At 39.3% G+C, this 21,310-nt stretch overlaps 1 protein-coding gene across 1 annotated transcript; it reads left to right on the top strand.

The window, feature by feature from the left end:
• The first annotated feature begins 549 nt into the window (after positions 1–549).
• Positions 550–20,842, top strand: LOC132887736 (cytochrome c oxidase subunit 5A, mitochondrial). The gene is made up of 5 exons (XM_060923294.1): positions 550–690; positions 12,898–13,014; positions 13,861–13,982; positions 16,322–16,439; positions 20,718–20,842. The coding sequence occupies exons 1-4, from the start codon at positions 618–620 to the stop codon at positions 16,433–16,435; spliced, it is 426 nt and encodes a 141-aa protein (XP_060779277.1). The 5' UTR covers positions 550–617; the 3' UTR covers positions 16,436–16,439; positions 20,718–20,842.
• Positions 20,843–21,310: the final 468 nt, after the last annotated feature.

Raw genomic sequence — 21,310 nt, 5'->3', positions numbered from 1 at the left:
AAGGCGGGGTACACCCTGGACAAGTCGCCAGGTCATCACAGGGCTGCCACATAGACACAGACAACCATTCACACCTACAGTCAATTTAGAGTCACCAGTTAACCTAACCTGCATGTCTTTGGACTGTGGGGGAAACCGGAGCACCCGGAGGAAACCCACGTGGACATGGGGAGAACATGCAAACTCCGCACAGAAAGGCCCTCGCCGGGGCTCAAACCCGGACCTTCTTACTGTGAGGCGACAGCACTAACCACTACACCACTGTGCCCCAGACGCGTTTTGTTATTTTATTTTTTTCTGCTGTAGACAGATGGCCTTGTGCAAAATGACCCTTCTGGATGAGTATGTAAAGGGACATACTTTCATCTAAAAAACAACAACAAACAAAAAACGAAATTGGTCCAGGATATGCACTTTAATTAAAATAGACTCCCAAAATACGCGAAAACGACGAATCTGGCAACTCCAGCTTCCTCTTTGTGTCCGTGTGCCTGCCATACCTCAGTTATCATAACGCACGCGCCACATTTGTACACGCATGCGCACGCTACAGTACCTTTCACTTCACTAACCCTGCCTGAGGGAAGTAGTGAACCTTTCGGCAGGCGGACATCACTATGTTTTCTGCCGTTATTCGTGTTTCTGCGGCCGGCGTTAGGAGTTTAACCCGGACAGGTCCTCAGTGTACAGGTAAGTGTCTGATATTTAATATATATATCGCCCTTAGCCGCTTTGTATTTTCCAGAAAGGCTGAAATGTGTCCAAACTCATGTCATTGCCGTGTAACATTCACTGGTTAGCATGTTAGCTAATAGAGTTTATGTCCTTGTGATGACCGAGTAATCATAGACAGAGTAAAGATTGGTTCGAACAAATATGAAAAGCATGTGCGTATCGAGCTGTGGGGTGACTTCATGGAACAGACTGGAGACAGAAATAAAACAAAGTGCAAATATAAATCTGTTTAAAAAAAGGTACAAAAATATTTTTAAACAAGTATATAGAAGAGGAAGTATGTTAACAGAGGATGATGAGGGATAAATAGAATAGGGTTGATTGTTATATTAGAACTAACTTAGTATATGGTATATATTTATTTATGGGGATAGTTTATATATTCATATTTACAGGGATAGGTATGTAGTAGATATTTATGAAGTGTGTATATGGTATATATATATATATATATTTTGTAATTATATATTTATATAGATATTTTATGAAGTGTATATATAGTATATATTTATTTTTGTAATTAAATATTTATATAGATATTTATGAAGTGGGGCGGCACGGTGGTGTAGTGGTTAGCGCTGTCGCCTCACAGCAAGAAGGTCCTGGGTTCGAGCCCCGTGGCCGGCGAGGGCCTTTCTGTGTGGAGTTTGCATGTTCTCCCCGTGTCCGCGTGGGTTTCCTCCGGGTGCTCCGGTTTCCCCCACAGTCCAAAGACATGCAGGTTAGGTTAACTGGTGACTCTAAATTGACCGTAGGTGTGAATGGTTGTCTGTGTCTATGTGTCAGCCCTGTGATGACCTGGCGACTTGTCCAGGGTGTACCCCGCCTTTCGCCCATAGTCAGCTGGGATAGGCTCCAGCTTGCCTGCGACCCTGTAGAAGGATAAAGCGGCTAGAGATGATGAGAGGAGATTTATGAAGTGTGTGTGTGTGTGTGTGTGTGTGTGTGTGTATACCGTAAAATACCAAATAATAGCCCGGGCGATTATTTGTCTCAATCACGTAAGAGACCCGGCGCGTATTAGAGACTAGGCGGCTATTTGGAACAGGCGATTAATTCCTTCTTCACAAACACCTTCCCCAAAATCTACCTCAAAACGGGGAAAAAATCATTCTCAGATAGGTCTACTTTTAACCAGTATAACTTACAGTTTGTTTAGAGTTAGATTACAGATAGCACGGTGCCGACTTCGGGGAATTTTGAAGACGCAGAATGCATCTTCGCATGGCACAGTCGGGGTGGATAAAGGATAAATCACACACCTTTTCCTGTTAATGACTAGTTAAGCGCATGCTTTACAAAATAATCAAGAAACCACACCATTGTCTGTGCGCAGCACTGTGATTTAATTACTCTGCAAAGTTATGGTCACTTGCTATCACCCTCACCCATGCAGCCTCCACCCTTTGCGCTTCGCGATGTCTGTCAATCTGAAATTGCATGGAGGGCGCGACGTTGAAGCAACATAATTAGGGTGCGAAGTGTCAAACCAAAGGGTTTTTTCTTATGCTGAAAAATAAGTGACCTGCAGTGGCTACATACTGTCATCTTGCATTCTCATGTTTCTCTCCAAGACGTCTCCCTATTTGGCCGATATGAGCCTATTCCCAGAGTGAGTTGGTACGGTGGCTCGACCCCGTAGAAAACTTAAAGTTCGGATGAAAGTTAGTTGAATAGGTTACTGACTTGTAGGCCTACATGTTGCCTGCCTGACGCGTGCTTCTGCCCAACTTGCACGACAGATTACTTGTTGAAAAGGCCCCTTGGATTAGATTGGCCGCGAGCAGACTGAAATGCATGTTAGAACGCTCTCACCTTTTTTGTAAAGCGTCTTCCAGATCCGAATGGGTAAGGGCAAGTGAAATGGTATAAGGTCTTTAATAAAACTCAGTGTGTGCTTTGACGCATGCATTCGGCAATTTAGGTCGTTTAACAGAAGCAGCAGTCCAACCTTGGAAACCCGCAGTCCTCAATGTCACCACACACGCTGGCTTTCGTTGGGTGAATACCCCAAAGGGGTATTCCTCATTCGATGACGTAAGTGATATCCCACACACCCATGTCAAACGTAATTGGCTAAGACATCTGTCAAAAGTTACGGAGTTGCATTCCTCAAGAAATATTACGGTAGACCAAGATTATAACATTGAAATGGCATGTTTATTATCACGTAACAAAATGTTGTAAACAGTATTATAGAAATAATTTCATTTTTCATTCATTCATTCATTCATTCATTCATATTGTTTCGGTAGAAAACTATGCAATGCAGAATCGTTTAAACACCAGAAAACCAGAAAAGTGCTGGGCCTCAAGATTCTAGATAGAACGTTCGGACGCTTTTTTTTTTTTTAGACCCCGGCGAGTATTCGGAACCGGCCTTTATTTGTCACAACACACGCGTACACCCGGCCGTTAAAGGGAACTCGGCGGTTAATTGGAACTCGGCTATTATTTGGTATTTTACGGTATATATATATATATATATATATATATATATATATATATATATAATATATTGGTATGTAGTATATACTTTTGTAATTATATATTTATATAGATATTCATGAAGTGTATATATGGTATATATTTTTATAGGTGTATTAATGTAGTTTGGATTTCGGGCAGTTAAAAAGGGGTGGGAAATTAAAGTATTGTACTTCTTCCCACGGGCGCAGATAGAGGGGGGGACGGGGGGGATTCATCCCACCCAGATTTAAATTCACCTTGTTCGGTCCCCCCCACTTATAGGGAGGAAAAAACGTCTATGCTGTCTTTCTTTGCATAAGGCAAACCTCACGGAAAAATCAAAAGACTTAATTACCATTCGGTTTATTGAGGTGCGCAGCAGTACAGACGTAGTTGCAACTGCGCAGACTGCACAGGTTGCGAGCTCGAGCTTGGTTGCTATGGTTACCCACAACGAGTTTGACAGGCATATCGGGGACAGCGCCTCCTAGTTCAGGACCCCAACACGGCATGATGAAGGGTGCCAAAAGGCAGAAAACGATTGCATCGTTTAAAAAAAAAAAACGACTGTAAGTAAACTGTGCCTTACTTTATCATATCACCTTGCAATTTTTTGATAGTCTGTTCAAAGTAATGTCGTAGTGAAAGTAAAATCGTACGGAGTAGAGAAGCCTTTCTGGTAGCCTCCTTCTTTCGGTGGTAGCCTGTAGATACAGTGCTCAGAAGGCAGTTTTAATGTTTAATCTGGCGTTCTCTGCCATAATTTCAGCGAGCATATTGTTTCATAAGGAAACTTTGCGAAGAGTTGTTGACTGACTGCCGCTCACGCAACACACAGGCATAGTTAGAAAGTCAGGATGCACTGGTTTACACCTTACACACACACACGTAGCCCAGCCTCTCGCTATGTTTAACAGTTGGAACTTAGCGGTTTTAAAACTAGTTTTGCAGTTTTGCAATTTCTGTGCGTGATGATAATGTGTAAACTTTGGATTTCCATAGGCTATGTTAAAATGTTATCATTGCCCTGGCCTGCAGGTAGTTCCTGGTGATGGCAGTGAGGGAGGTGAAATAACATGTATACACACTACCGTTCAAAAGTTTGGGGTCACCCAGACAATTTTGTGTTTTCCATGAAAAGTCACACTTTTATTTACCACCATAAGTTGTAAAATGAATAGAAAATATAGTCAAGACATTCTTCTGGCCATTTTGAGCATTTAATCGACCCCACAAATGTGATGCTCCAGAAACTCAATCTGCTCAAAGGAAGGTCAGTTTTATAGCTTCTCTAAAGAGCTAAACTGTTTTCAGCTGTGCTAACATGATTGTACAAGGGTTTTCTAATCCTCCATTAGCCTTCTGAGGCAATGAGCAAACACATTGTACCATTAGAACACTGGAGTGAGAGTTGCTGGAAATGGGCCTGTATACACCTATGGAGATATTGCACCAAAAACCAGACATTTGCAGCTAGAATAGTCATTTACCACATTAGCAATGTATAGAGTGGATTTCTGATTAGTTTAAAGTGATCATTGAAAAGAACAGTGCTTTTCTTTCAAAAATAAGGACATTTCAAAGTGACCCCAAACTTTTGAACGGTAGTGTGTGTGTATATATATATATATATATATATATATATATATATATATATATATATATATATATATATATATATACACGCACACATACATGCATACACAAAATGGAATCATTTGCTGACAGCTCAGTCCCCCCCAGTTCAAAAATCCTATCTGCGCCCCTGCTTCTTCCCACTCCTTTTTCGAACAATGTGCGATGTTTTGTAATGTCTTGGCTCTTTATTTTATTTTTTTTCTCGTTTTCTTTCTTTTGTATGTACAAATAGTTACTTTTTTATACATGTTCAAAATAAAAATAAATTCATTCATTCATTCATTCAAGATTCAGTTCCAGTTAACTATTAATTATTTACAGAATCTGTAATTTATTTTATTCATTTGTTGGAAGAAAAGAGTACACTTCAACTAATATAAACTTTATGGATTTTATACTTCAGATCAGACAAAACTTTATTTATCCCCGAAGAGCAATTAGAAGGGTAAAGACCGGTACATAAAAAAAGAGCAAGAAAATAAAATCACAAAAAGAATAAAATCACAAAAATGGGTGGGGGGGAAAAAAGGCAGCAGATAAAATATGGCAAATAAATAAAATGAAGCGTGGGTAAAATTTAAAATGACAATATGACTAGAGCAGGGGTCACCAAACTTTTTTTCTCTGGGGGCCACATTGTCGTTCCTGACTGTGACAGCTATATAACATAGAATTGTATGACCCAGACAAATATGACCACCAGCAGGCCTCATTGTGTAGTAGAGATTACTAGCCTGGCACAGCCATCCCCACTACTATATCCCCCACGACTATATCAACACTTGATTCCTGGCACATATTTGTTTATCTTTACTAGTGGTTTGCAAAAGTAGTAATCGAGTCTTCACACTTTATTTTAATTTGAAATACCACAGATATTCCATTTATTTATTTTCTAATAAAAATAACATCAAAGCTGTCAAGGTAAGAAACATCTGCCTAGTTGAGGTGATTGACACTGGCAAAGGTGAGTGGAAAATTATAAATTGTAGGTAGGCCTGTTGATATTATTAATAATATCAATAATAATTGTGTGCAGCACTTAATAAAGGTCAAATAAATAGGCCTATAAAATAAATACATTAAAAAAACAGTGAAATTATAATAATATGAGCAGTAGATCAATAGATCACAGCAGTTGTGCTGTGTCCTGCACGTCATTGCTCTCATCTATGGCCAAAGCAAAAAACTCAAATTCTGACGCTTTCTCATTCAGCTGGTTGTCAACGTTGTCCCCCAAATCTTCGGTTCGCCTGGTCATAGTAGGTGCGGAGAGACTCACCGCGTTGAGCGCATCCTTCTTGTCGGGACACACCTCCTCGGCCACAGCAGGCATGCATACTAGTTAGTCACATACTAGTTAGTAGGTGAGCTACCTTATAGCTAGCTTGGACAGCAGCCTGGTTGATCTGGGTTTGGCGAAGGAATACATTCTGTTGTGCAGCCAGTCCGCATTTCATCCTCCGAATCCTGTCTTCTCTTGTTTGCCCTTGCAAACTAGCATACTCTTGTGGCGGGTTTCGTAGTGACAACGCAGATTATATTCTTTGAAAACCAACACACTTTCTTTACATACAAGACAAACTGCACGGTCCTTACACTGAACGAAAAAATAATCGGTGGTCCACTGTTCTTTAAAAAACTCTGCGCACTCTGTTAGCTTTTCGCTGACTGCTAGCCATTTTGCTGTCCTGAACACTGACAGTTCTCTGCGCGTGCGCTGCCTGTCACTGCTTGATCGCGAGCATATGACGAAAATTCGGAAAATATGAATAGTTCATTTTAGAACTAAATATCAATTTTAATTGATAAAATCAACAAAATACAAGATGCAGCCATGTTATTATTTGCCAAAAAGCAATTTAAAAAAAATAGGCCATGACCACTTTTGGGGATTGCCTCATAGGACCGGTTCAAGTGGTGGGGGGCAGAGGGGCTGGGGGGCCGGTCAAAGGGGGGTGGCGGGCTGGAGTCGGCCCGCGGGCCGTAGTTTGATGACCCCTGGATTAGAGTGACATTGTAGTTAAAGTGACAAGGTGATATTGTAATATTGCACATCAGGACATGTGATATTGCACTAGAGTATTGTACAGAAGACTTAAGTTATTGTAACTGTCTATGACTTCTTAGAGTTCAGGAGGAGAATAACACTTGGAACAAAGGTTGCTGTCCTCCTCTGGGTCTTACAGGCTGGACAGCGGAACCTGCGACCAGATGGCAGCTGCTCAAATGCCGGGAACAAAGCATGAGTCGAGTCCTTAAGAATTCGACGAGCCAGGCCGCTAGCCTGCTGCTCGTACACAGTATTCAGGTGGCAAGCAGGAAGTCCAATAATCTTAGAGCACACCTTGACAATATTATGCAGGCGGTTCCTATCCTGTACAGTAATGGAGTAATACCAACACTTTCAATGAATGTATAATAGAATGTCAACAAGATGTTCTGACTGACAGAAAAAGAGTTCAGTTTCCTTAGTAGGTACATCCTTTGGTGGCACTTCCTCAGGATCCCTTCTGTGTTGGAAGAGAACCTCAGTTGGCAGTCCAGAATGGTTCTCAGGTATTTATATTCCTCAACTGTCTCGACCGGAAAACCGTGGACCATAGTGGTGACAGCCGCAGCCAGTTCCCTTTGGCTGCTGGAGAAGGTCACCACCATCTCCTTAGTTTTACTAACATTCAACTCCAGGCAGGAAGAGTCACACCACTCTATGAACTGCTGAAGAGCGGGTCCATGATGGACGGAAGGGCCGGACAGGAGGGACAGGAGAACTGTGTCAGCAGCAAACTTAACCAGGTGACAGTTGGAGTACGTTGATCTGCAGTCATCAGTGTACAGAATGAAGAGCAGCGGAGAAAGCACACAGCCTTGTGGGGAGCCAGTGGAGGTGGTGAGGAGATCAGACAGGTTATTGTTAATCTGGACACGCTGGGTTCAGTTAGTTAGAAAGTCCAGGATCCAGAGGATGAGCTGGCTGCTCATGTTGAAGTTCCGGTGGAGTCTCTCTGCCAGAATATGCAGTTGCAGGGTATTAAAGGCCGAGGAGAAATCTGCAAACAGGAGTCTGGCGGAGGTATTGGGAAGCTCCAGGTGTCTGTGGATAGTGTCGATGATGAAGGCTTTGGCATCGTCGACACCTTTATGGCTTTGATATGCAAATTGGAGTGGATCTGATGTCCACTTCTCCATTTTTTTAAAGCCATTGATTCAGTCATAACTGGTGCACTTTATTGTCCCTGAACTTGCTTTCTCATTACAGCAATGACAACATTTGAGGCTCTTGTCACTTATAAAAGTACAAAGTTTTATCCAATTCTTGAATAAGAGTATCTCAGTTCCAAGCTTTCATTTCAAAAAGGAATCTAAACATATCAGGGTTTCACAGTGTTGCAGTTAGGGTTGCAAAATTCCGGGAATTTTCAAAGTTGGAAACTTTCCATGGGAATTAACAGGAATTATTGGGAATAAACTGGGAATTATCAAAAGTTGAAGGTTGGGAACATAAATATAGTTGGTAGAAAAAAATATTGTAGCATAGTCTTGGCTAAAACTATCAGATTTGATGTGAGTACAGTTGAGTATAATTTGCTATTCCTCAATCACAGGGACCTAGCACACTACTTCCTGTAGAGCTATTGAGGCCACACCCCCTACATGCATTGTGCATTCCTCCATCACATGCACAATGATTTCTAGAATTCTGAACTACTAAAGCAACTTTTTTGAGCCCACAACACAGATACAGACTATTGAAGCATTTGAGCCAAAGGACTACGTACATACAGTCAAGTATGTTTTGATGATGATATGAGGTAGATAATATTTGATCTACGGTGTTAAAGTTTAACTAGCAAAATCAAAATCTATTGCTTACTGGTAAACCAGATATGCTAAATGTAAGCTAGCTAGCACCATTTAATTAAAGAAGTTAGCTTATCATGGTGCTAGCTACCGCAAAATGTGATGCTGTTTCTTCTGCCTCCTGCTAGACGGTTTTATGTAACTACACAAGATTTCATCAATTTTAAATGTTTTGAAGACCTTTCCATTAGTTCAGCTTGCTATCTACATTTTTTTGTCATCTTATTTAACAGAAAAATGCCACATACGCCATCCAGTGTGTGGAAGCAAAATTCCCAAAATTCCCTAACTAAAGTTTCCATGGAAAGTTTCTGGAAATTTACCGGAAATATACCGGAAATTGTCCGCCCCTTTGCAACCCTAGTTGCAGTATTCATCAACCTTTTAAAACACACACAAGCCAGTGGTGAGAATGAAAGGGAAATGTTCTTACACAAGTGTCTTTGTATGTCCCTTTCTATACAATAAAGGAAACAAAACAATCATTTACATATTGATACCGTAAAACATGCCATACTGGATACCTTAATATAGTTTGGTTTAGGGTACCACCTTCATATTTTGTGCATTTGCTAATCAAAACAAGCTCTTTCCAGTGGTATAATTGTTTTTATGATTGACCTTGTCATGCATTTGAATTATAGGTGCAAAATGTTTTTTTTTTTTTTTAAAAGCCTAATAAATCAGAAAGTTTGATTTCTATTGAACACACAGTTGCCTAAAGAGTACTATAACATGAGGAATAAATAAGAAAATTTGAAAGATCTGGTGTGCTTTAATGTGGAGATACGGGGCGTCAAAGTTGCTCCAAAGCACGTTTTGTTTTGTTTTTTTAATGATTTTCAGCAAGCCATGACTTGGCAAATATTGAACTGTGAACTTTCTATTTTAGTATTTAAAGCCGTCTGGCATTGAAGAACAATCCTTGAAAATTTCACATATCTTGCATGAATAGTTTAAAAGTAATGACTTATGGAAGTTAGGTCCGTTTTCTGTAGCACGCGTTTCAACAGTGAAATTGGGGCCACGCCCCTTTTTTAAAGCCCCTATATCTCAGAAACTAATGAAGGTACAAGCCTAAAATTTTGTACACTATTTATTGGGCACACTGTCAATATTTCCAGAAGGTATGAAGCAAATCTGGGGCGGTACAGTGGTGTAGTGGTTAGCGCTGTTGCCTCACAGCAAGAAGGTCCGGGTTCGAGCCCCGTGGCCGGCGAGGGCCTTTCTGTGCGGAGTTTGCATGTTCTCCCCGTGTCCGCGTGGGTTTTCTCCGGGTGCTCCGGTTTCCCCCACAGTCCAAAGACATGCAGGTTAGGTTAACTGGTGACTCTAAATTGACCGTAGGTGTGAATGTGAGTGTGAATGGTTGTCTGTGTCTATGTGTCAGCCATGTGATGACCTGGCGACTTGTCCAGGGTGTACCCTGCCTTTCGCCTGTAGTCAGCTGGGATAGGCTCCAGCTTGCCTGCAACCCTGTAGAACAGGATAAAGTGGCTACAGATGATGATTTTCAGGCTGAGGTCTTCTCGTTGTATTCTTTAACCACTCATTTCCTCATTGTTCTTGAAGCATTTGCTTCTATTTGTTAACTTTTTTTTTCTTGATAGCGGGGAGACAGTGTGTTTTTTATCTATTTCTCTGTTTGAACAAGCAAAAACAGTGCAAAAAATATAGCTGCAAGCAGCAATGCGGGGCCAAGCAGTGTGACCCAGCCTAAGTTGCCATGGCAACAGAAAGAACTGACCAGGCAGACAGTTAGTCTAAAGTTACTATGTACCAAGTTTGGGAGAAATTGGTCAAAAATTGAGGGAGGAGAAGGATTTTAATAGATTTTCACAAATTTCAAAATGGTGGAAAATAGACCTGGTGGAATATGACGCCATAGGGCGTGTTGGATTCGTTTTGAGGGAAGGATTCCAGAGATAGTGGAATTTTGTTTCTACCCAAAACGCATCATGAGATATGAGACAAAAATCATTTTTCCTAGTTATAGCGCCCCCTAGCGGCCTATTTGGTCCAAATGTTTTGTTTTCCTTTGGGATGGCGTGGGGCATAAAGCCACCAAGTTTCGTTAAGATACGCCAAAGGACGGCCAAGATATGAGCACACTTCCTGATTGGCGTCTGCGCATCCAATTTTGATTGGCTGCCACGGCCAAACGCATATGAAATTCTAAAAACCGGGTAAGTTTCTTGTGCAGCTTAGTCCATCTTTGCCAATTCCCAAGTTTGGGAAAAATTGTTCAAAAATTGAGGGAGGAGAAGCATTTTAACTGATTTTCACAAAATTCAAAATGGCGGAAAATCTACCAGGTGGAATATGACGAGACAGGGAGCGTTCGATTCGTTTTCAAAGATGGATTCCAGCGATACTAAGATTTTGACGATCAGACCTACGGTTCAAAAGTAACAAGCAGAAATGTACCTGTGACTTTGACCCATTGGTGGCGCTAGAGAGTTTGATGTGGTGAGTTGAAATTTGGTGACAAGAACCTTGAGACAGCCTAGAATCAGTGTGCCAAATTTGAATACCTCTCGTCTGACGGTTCTATGGGTTGCAATAGAATTTCATTGATTTTAACAAAATTCAAAATGGCGGAAAATCCTCAAGGCAGAATATGACGTCATAGGTCGCGATGGATTCGTCTTGAACCAAGGATTCCAGAGATAGTGGAATTTTGTTTCTACCCCAAACGCATCATGAGATATGAGCCAAAAGACATTTTTCCTAGTTATAGCGCCCCCTAGCAGCCAATTTCTTCCAATTTTTTTGTGGTCCTTCATGGAGGGGTGGGGCATAATCTCACCAAGTTTCATTAAGATACGCCAAAGGGCGGCCGAAATATGAGCACACTTCCTGTTTGGTGTCTGCGCAGCCAATTTTGATTGGCTGCCACGGCCAAACGCTTATGAAATTCTAAAAACCGGGTAAGTTTCTTGTGCAGCTTAGTCCAAAGTTGCCATCTACCAAGTTTGGGAGAAATTGGTCCAAAATTGAGGGAGGAGAAGCATTTTAATTGATTTTCACAAAATTCAAAATGGCAGGAAAACTATCCGGGCGGAAAATGATGTCATAGGGTGCGTTGGATTCGTCTTGGCCCAAGGATTCCAGGGATATCAAGTTTTTGAAAATCGGACCAACGGTTCAAAAGTTACAAGCAGAAATGTACCTGCAACTTTGACCTGCTGGTGGCGCTAGAGGGTTGGGGGTGGGGACCTAGAATTTGTTGTGGAGAATCACGAGACTGTCCAGAATGTGTGTGCCAAATTTGAGCATTTTCCTACGTACGGTTCTATGGGCTGCCATAGACATCCCTAAGGAGAAAGTTGAATTGTCTATAATAATAATAATAAGAAAACCTACAAACACATTAGGGGCCTTCGCCAGCTTCGCTGCTTGGCCCCTAATTAACCATACTGAAGACAGATTAAGCCTTGCTTGCATGAAAGGCAGTATCTGTCTGACCCCAGCTGTGATTATCACGTGATGCGTGACATCATGCACAAGGGGTCTATAAACAGTACGCATACCATACTACAATGGCGGGGGGGAATATGAAATAACTTGCAAAACAGTAAATGAAACTGAGACTAAGAAAACAGCCAAGACATAATGGCGGATAACGTAGTGAGGGATGCTTTTCGGAACTGAAATAAAAGATCAAAAAGCCTAATTTTTGTGGTGCTAGTTTGTAATATATGCTCATTCCAACTTGCCCGAATGCATGTTTCACTTGCCCCGGGCAATCGGGCAGTCCTTAATGTCAAGCCCAGAAATTAGGCTAATTTTTAGTATTTATCCCTTTTTTTGTGTGTGTGTAAGCTGATGAAAGAGTGGGTGAGAGGACAGGTCATGATATCCTGTGTGTTTTAATAGCTGTTGCATATGACAAAGTTACAAACATGTTAAGGGTTGCAGCACGGTTAGCAGTGTAATAGAGTAATCACCAGATGCACAAGGAAAGAGAAGAAGGAAAAAAAGCCCATAAATAACAGGTAGGTGAAGGTGCATTTTGAGAAAGTTGACAGTGAAGTAACATTTTGATCATGCACCATGGTGAAACTGTGAACAACCCTACTTCATAACCCAGTTAATGTGCAAGTCCTATAACATGTCTTCCTTCGTATTTATTATAATGCATCCTAAGAGGTGAAGATTGCATTTTTTTGTTTTTGTTTGTTTTCTTGCTAGCCTCCTTAGCCTCCCGATGCTACTCTCATGCCAAAGCAGAGACAGATGAGGAGTTTGACGCTCGCTGGGTCACTTATTTTAGCAAGCCCAACCTTGATGACTGGGAACTTCGAAAAGGTAAAATGTAAGGCATATGCCAGTTCCTTCACTGGCATACATCACTGTTGATGGGGGTTAAATGAATTAAATAAAGCCGGTGTTGCACCCGTCCTGTAAAACCAGCATCATACCACATCCACCACTGTCCCCCCCCCCCCCCCCCCATCTTATTTTTTACTGATTTATAAAAGCAAAGCTGATGATGGGAGACAAGGCGAGAATGAAAGCTAAAATATTCAGCTTAATAGAGAATAGTGAGATTGGAATGTTTTATGTTTGTACCAAGGTAAAGAAAAAAATCAAAGTATTGTTGAGAAAATCGGCGGCATGTTACGACAATAGCTGGATTGCTTTGGCAGCACTGTTTAGTACACTTATCTCATTATGATTGATCTTAATATGTTAGGTGTTGATTAATTTTCTAGAACAGTAACTCTGACAATAGTGCAGGCTGTAATCCAAAATTATAGGTTTATATTAATGCACTCGTACAAAAATGGTGCAATTATTCTGAAGTTTTCTGCAAGGGTATGTTAATGAAGCATTTATTGAAGGATTCTCCAGTGTCAAAGGTTGTTAATTTCGTTTTTCACCCCAGCAAAATCCACAAGACAGAATTCTACACTTTACAGTTTCTTACTAGTATAAGTTTAGTTAAGGTGTTGTGAAATCAGTTTGTAAAATCATATATTTATTGCTATCTGTTCAGAAATTACCTTCAGAAATTGCTTCAGTAATTCAGTCCATGACACAATTATCCAATTTTTTTTAAATTGTACTCATGCTTTATGTATCCATTCAAATTAATGTAAAATTGTCTTTGCTCAGAGGCCTTTTAAAGCTTTTTGTGCCTTTTGTATTCAGGTGTGAACACTCTGATTGGGTATGACCTGGTCCCTGAACCAAAGATCCTTGACTCTGCACTGAGAGCCTGCAGGAGGCTAAATGACTTGGCCAGTGCAGTCCGCATCTTAGAGGCAGTCAAGGTGGGTTTGTTCACCTCTAATGGATGTGATACAAGCTATACATTACTACAAGGGGTGGAGAATATAACACCACATCAAAAAAAAAAAAAAGAGATAAATATTAATTACATGGCTGTTCAGATTATTTCTATTACATTGATTGCTAGCTAATGGAATATGTGTCAGCCAAAAAATCGATGTGATGTTGAACACTTTGCTATGTGAGATTTCAAGGCAAAATTAGACAAACAGTTCCAAAGAGCTCAGATAGTGGGTACCTGAATTACAGGTATAAGCATGCACAAAAATTGTACAGTTATTTCATAGGCATGTGACGATATATCGTGCAACAGTAAACCACAATACAAATTTATGACGATTCAAATTGATGAAATAAAAAAAAGGAATCATAATTATCAGGCTGTGTAATCTTAGTTTTTCCTAGCTGTAATTGTGTTGTTTAGAAAGCAGAGGGTGCAATACAGTAAATTAGCGGGAATACACGTGACTTCACAATAGGTGGAAGTAACGCAGCACTAAAGCTGCTAAAACATACAAACTGAACTAAAATGGGAAAGAGCTGTTGTGTGATTGACTGACTGTACAAATAGACTTAACAAGAAATCGGAGCTCTCCTTTTACAGACTGATGTAAGCGAGGGAGAAAAGAAAGTGCTTATTTAAGGAATTAAGAAAATGCCTATAAGTTTTTTTTTGTTGTGCGTTTAATAAAAGGACTATTTTAGTTAATAGGCTATTTTATTTTACACCAACCTTTACAAATATGGGTAAATAATTATTGATTATTTAAAAAAGACATATATATAATGTGTGTGTATGTATGTGTATATATATATAATTTATTTTTTTTAAAGGAATATTTCAAGTTGATAACGAATAGGAAAATAAATAGCTTTTATTTATGTATTTATTTATTGGTAAATTTATACAAAATTATATTTATTTAAAAATAGAATTTATATTTATTTATAAAATGATGATTTCCCATTTATTATCTTATTTTATTTTATTTATTCTTTTTTTCAAAAATATCGTGGGAAAATCAAATCCTGAACCCAGTATTGTGAATTGAACCGAATCATGAATTGGGTGAATCACTACATGCCTATTATTGAGTGCTTTAAAAGAGGTCAAACCTGGACAAACACTACCCATAAACACTGTAAAGAAGTGTGTTCAAGTCAAAGCATGCTGACATTTTACAGGAAATATAATAAATAATATACATAATAGCCATAGAATTCAATGATCAAACTATGACCCAGTCTCAACAAGAATTTTTGTTGTGAAGCATTTTGTATCAAAGGCCAGTGAGGAAGTCAGAGTCTGGCTATGACCCACAGTATCTGCTGACAACTGTTAACGCGCCTCAGAAGACTTAACTAGCATTTCGGAGCTTTTTGTACCTGGCCGACCTTTGCTCAACCTTGATCAGCATGTCTTCAGAAACACACTGCGGTATCTAAAATTGCATCCTTTTTGAAGTCGACTGGTGCGCATCAAGGCAGCAAAAGAAATCCTCCACACTTGAAAGCAAAGGCTCTTGTTAAACTTTTTGCTGTTCTCTGTATCAGTAGAGATGTGGCATATCTTGAACGCTTGTAAATCAATCAAGCACTTGAACATAATGTCACTCAGACTTGTGGACATCGACATTCAGAATCAAATTACAGCTTTAATAGGGACTTTAAATATAGTGGTAGATTCTTAATGGTATGGGTAGCCTTCTTCCAGAAATCATTAGGTCCGCCAATTGTTTTGCATGGTTGTGAAGCAGCCAACAAACATGAGGCAATTTTATCAAAACAGGTGCCTTGTATGTTGCAAACACAATTTCATGATGGTCCCATTTTTCAGGATTATTATGATCATCTGTTCGTACTGCTAAAATTATAATGTAGAAATGAAACCAAAATTCCTCCAACTTGTCATACTTGGAGCCAGACCTTGTGCAGTAGAGACAAAAGTTGAAGTCAGGTACATCTAGTCATTTGTTCGGCCACTTCTCGCAAGATCCAGTGTGTCACCGAGGCTGTTTATCACTTCTTTCCCAATATATCCACGTCATCTTATGATCTAGAAGAATAACATTTTAACAACTAATTTCCTGGGGGGGATGTGCATATATCAGCATAGGGGAAAACTAACTATTCAAATTGGACACTGTAGATGGAAAGACGGTTTAGATGCGAAGTCACATGGAAAATAGGCTATTTTGTCATTGAAACACATGGGGATGGGTGGTGCTACACCTTATAACAATCATTAAAGTTTATCAGTTCTAAACCAAATGTTTTCCTCTCCTCCACTCACAACTGGTCATATTGATCATCTTCTCAGGATAAGTCTGGACCACATAAAGAGATCTATCCATATGTGATTCAGGAGCTTCACCCCACCCTTATGGAACTAGGCATCTCAACCCCAGAGGAACTGGGCATCCATAAAGCCTAAGCAGGTGCATTCAGGGAGTGTCATTACAGAGTTGCTTTTTCTTGTCATGTGAACATTGTTGTGTGATTTTATTTTTATTTATTTATTTATTTATTAATTAAAGCATTTGGCTGATGTTAATTTAACACTTGGGGGAATTTTCCTCAGTGTTAGGAATAAAGCTGCAAAAATGTTTGACAAATCTAATTAATAATTAATTTAAAAATTCTAATTTTCAGTATTGTTGCTATTAAACGTCCATGCACTTTCCTCACTGACAGCATGCTGACTTGCCCTCTGGAGCAGCATGAATGTCATCATTGTTTACAGAGATCTCAGAGTTCAGACCGCCCAACCTGTGTGTATTTTGTGTAGCAACACTGCATTTTAACGTGCTGGTAGAAGTTATCACTCAAAATGTGAGCACAGGAGCCATTTCCTTTCTCACCTCAGTAAATACAGCAGATGAACCAATCAACAGATGATTCCGGAATGATTGACAGGTGTTTTTAAACTCTCAGATATTAACCAACACCCACTGTAAGTCCCACCTACTTGCCTCCTATCTCTGATTAGTAATCAGGGCTCGACATTAACGCTTGTCCGGGACAAGTGATCCTTTATGTCGGACAAGTTCATCGTCTCAGTTACTTGTCCGATTGGACAAGTGCCAAAATACGCCGATATTCGGGTTACATATCAAATTTATCAGTTTATTCACATGATTTCCGAAGCATCTCACTCGACATATTGTTTTGATGAATCGCCAGATGCTTCTCTTCGGAAAGAGCGATGTGCGCATGCACAATATTCCGCTTGCGAAACCGGCCAATGCCGCTTCGTGTATTTGAGCTGAAAAGTAAACTGTCGTTTACCAGACCCTCCAGGATTTCGCGATGTTGCGATTTGCAACATCAATGCAAATTCAACCAATCCCCATGAATTCAGGGCGTTGTTGCAATTATATCCAATCACCGCAACTTTCCCGCAAATTTGACCAATCGTTGGCGTCGTCTTGAGGTGACGTCGACAAACTACCTTCCACCTTACTTCCGTGTATACGTTCAATAAAAGCAGCATGTGGGAGTCACTGTTTATGTAGGCTTAAATTCTGTTACTGAAAGTGTGTTATGTTTACAGTGAAGCACTGTGTGCACTTTGCATTATTTTTTACTTAATACAAGAAATTAATGGATGCCAACATTTTTGCCAAAATGGTATTTTATTTTCCATTGTTTAGGCAGCTTCAGCATCATACTGTGAGATTCTGTTCAAATTGTTTTTTTTTCTTCTATGAAGCCTGAGCCATTTATTTTATTAGTTCATAATTATTGTTTAATTTAGTCTTCAGGAGAGACTGCCTGCACACAGTACTAGTATTACCGTATTTTCTGGACTATAGAGCGCACCTGTATATAAGCCGCATCCGCTCTATTTTTTTAAAAAAATTAAAAAAAGATATACAAGCCGCACCGGGCTATAAGCCGCAGATATCTATGTTGAAAAATTAGATATTTACTGCATGTACAGAACGATTTTGTACTGTAAATGTACATGTATGTACCTGAACAGATTCTTTCCGAACAGTGCCTTTTAACACGGCAGCAACTTTGCTGATTAAAACGGAACAGAACCAAGAGAAAATAACCGGTATTTATTTACCTTCATTTCTCCTGTGTTTGAAACCACAAGTCACTTTAATCATCTTCGCTGGATTTGAAAATAATTACCAGTTAGTAATTTGTTGTGCGTGTTCTATCTGCTAAAGATCTGCTAATTCTTCTTTGCATTGATTTTTCGTCTATCTCTTATTTTTGATTCTACTTCCGGTTAGAGCGCCCCTAGCGGTGGAAGAAAAATCCACAGAATAGCCGCACCTTTGTATAAGCCGCATGGTTCAAAACCTAGGAAAAAAGTAGCGGCTTATAGTCCAGAAAATACGGTAATAGTTTTTTTTTTTCTTACATGAAAGCTGAGGCATTTATATTATATTTTAAGGTAACTTCATGTTGTGCTGTGAGGTTCTCTGCACTTTAACTTTTGAACCAACAGGTGCATTTGGATAAGTAAAGCCTATTTTTCTGCATTTTTGTATTCCTGGTAATCTTTTATATTGGTAAAGTTGTTTATAGGACCATTTCTCAGTGTCTGTTTTTTTAATCAATAGTTTTTCAGTAATAACGTAATATTTAACATATCACTCAATTTTAATCACAAAAAGAGAAAATCGCAACAATTTCTCACAACTTTCACTTCCTCCCGCAATGTAATCGCAACAAAAACCTAAAAAACACCGCAACTTTCATCGCAACTATTAAATACCATACTGGAGCCACACTGAATAATTAGACAACAACAATTAATCAGTGGAGGATATATATTCAAAGTTAATAATTTAAAAATGAAAATAGAATTTTAATTTTCTGGTTTTCAATTTCTCATAAATTAATGATTGATGGAGTCCAATTTTTTTCTGCAGTGAATAGATTTTTGTGTTAAAGTAATTCTGGTGAAATTAGTTTATTACAAATAGTTTGGTTTTTTTTTCTCAAATTTTTCTTTGGACAAGTCAACTTCACATTCGGACAAGTAAATTTCCTTTCAACTTGCCCGACAGGACAAGTGGTTTCAAAAGTTAATGTAGAGCCCTGGTAATATTTTGGCCAGTGCTCTTGTCCGAACATGATTTTCCCAGTGGAAAGATGCATTTACTTTCTGTCAAGGTAAATGGAAAATGCCCGAGTTCATTAATGTGAAATAATATCCAGCTTATTTGATATTAGACGTGTATAGTTAAAATTTATTGGGGATGTCACTGAAAAAATGCAGCCTAAATTGGTCAAAAACCTTTGAAAGGGATAGAGCAGCAGCAGATCAGCAGTGAAAAATGTTGGCCATGTAGAACCATCGAATGCTTTCTGTGTGAGAAATTTGTGACCATCAACCTGCCTGATGTTCAAGCTAGACGGCCTTTCAATTTCATAAAATCGGTGAAATTTAGTTCCCTCTGAAATTTGGTCGATGTGATGTTTATTCTGTAATATCTAAAAAAAAAAAGATCAGGCCATTCTGTGGCTGGGAAGTTATTTAATTTGAAAATCGTTTGCTTTGTGCAGACAGAGGAAGTCCGTGTGCTCATGTGCATGTTTACCACCTTCTCCTTTTGGGTTTTACGGCAGCTGGCATCCAGTGTTCATTACTGCCATCTACAGGTTTACCTTGACCATGCACTGACAGTTACATCATCCTGTCACTAAACAAACAGCTGATCACACCAAGGTGCTCGCTGATCGCCGATATTTATTAGTTCGGTCCTGTGTTTCCTTTCCTTCGCAACATAACGTCTTCTCGCTTTCCGTTACTGTAGTCGGTCTTTCACATTTCATTCACACACTCACGTATTCAATTTTTCTCTCCTGTTTCAAATTTGTTTCCCACAATGCCTTGCGCGAACAGCGAAAGCCTGCCATGTGATGCATGACTTAGTATTTTGAATTGGGTCATGGTGAAGCAGGCAAAAATAGCAGAAAATTTAGGGCCATGTGGCCCTAATTTAATTAATTGTTCTATTTAAGAAAGAAAAAAACTCGTAAAATTGGAAGTCTGTGATTCGAATTCAGTAGCTTTTGGTCCACTAAACAAAAATAATTGTGTGTCAGGAAAATTCTTTTTATGACCTACACTTGAAAAATCTGAAATTTTCATATGTTGAGGAAAATATAAATGTATCAAAGTTTAAAATGTAGACTTAAGACTGTTCCCATTTTTCCTGAACAGTCGCAGCTAAGCTCTTGGCTGTCCAAAATGCACTTTTTGTTTTCTCTCTCTCTCTCTCTCTCTCTCTCTCTCTCTCTATCTATCTATCTATCTATCTGAAAATGCAATGATTGCAGGAAATGTGTGTTACTACAGTACAGTACTTTCTGTGTGCTACTAAAGTTTGGAGCAAATAAATGTTAGATTCTAACCATTAAGTATTTAAAACATGCACACGAAGTTGAGATTATTGGAAACCCTCCATTGTATAGATATACAATTGCTGACTGTTATTGCATACCATGTAATCCCTACTCTAGCTCCATTTATTAATGGAAAATGACATCAACATATTAGTGTTTATAACTTGTTTGCTATGAGGTTTACATGTACTACAAGGAGCTAAGAATCTGACAACTCCATGTAGATATTGCTTTATGTTAAGAATGCTCTGGAGATGATTAAAAGGTGCACTATTGAGCTGTTTTGCTATATATTTTTTCCAATTTGAAATAGTTTGTAATATCTTTAATTTTGTCCTTTGTAGGTCTAGTGACACGTCTGACAAGGTTGTTCACTGCACTTCAAGTCTGCCTTGTTCTTTATTGTCCCGTGTTCATAAAATTGTCATGTCTAAAAAATTTTTGACCTAATAAACAAAGCAATATCTAATTGGTGTGTTCTTTTGAAAAGAGGTGTTTTTCTTTAGTTCTCGTGTTGACGTGCCCAAAAGTGCATGCAAATTGCATACTATACTCAACAGTTTGTCAATTATGTATGTCACCATGGATTACCAAAGGTGGATTGATAATTTGACATACTATTGTATTATTAAGTTTTATATAACCCCAAGGTCACGTTACTGAGCATAAAGTTTACAAAAAAGCATACAAACTCAACTATGCAACTGACAGTTTAAAAAAGAAAATTATTCTATAAGGAGTGGTTGCCAAAAAAAAACTAGTGTTGTAGCTGCACCTAAACTGCGACCAAGAACGGAGTGTATCGAGACTGAGACAAGACCAAGACTTTGAGGGGTCGAGATCAAATCAAGACCAAAGCAGAGTAAGACAGTCAAGACCAGGACCACACCAGTGGGTGTGAAGAGGGGTGGGGAGGGATGACCGCCATTAACAGTAA

Source organism: Neoarius graeffei, chromosome 6, assembly GCF_027579695.1.
Source record: "Neoarius graeffei isolate fNeoGra1 chromosome 6, fNeoGra1.pri, whole genome shotgun sequence".
Lineage (NCBI taxonomy): Eukaryota > Metazoa > Chordata > Actinopteri > Siluriformes > Ariidae > Neoarius > Neoarius graeffei.
Note: the sequence above shows the minus strand (reverse complement) of the source record. Positions and strands in the feature narration are given on the sequence as shown.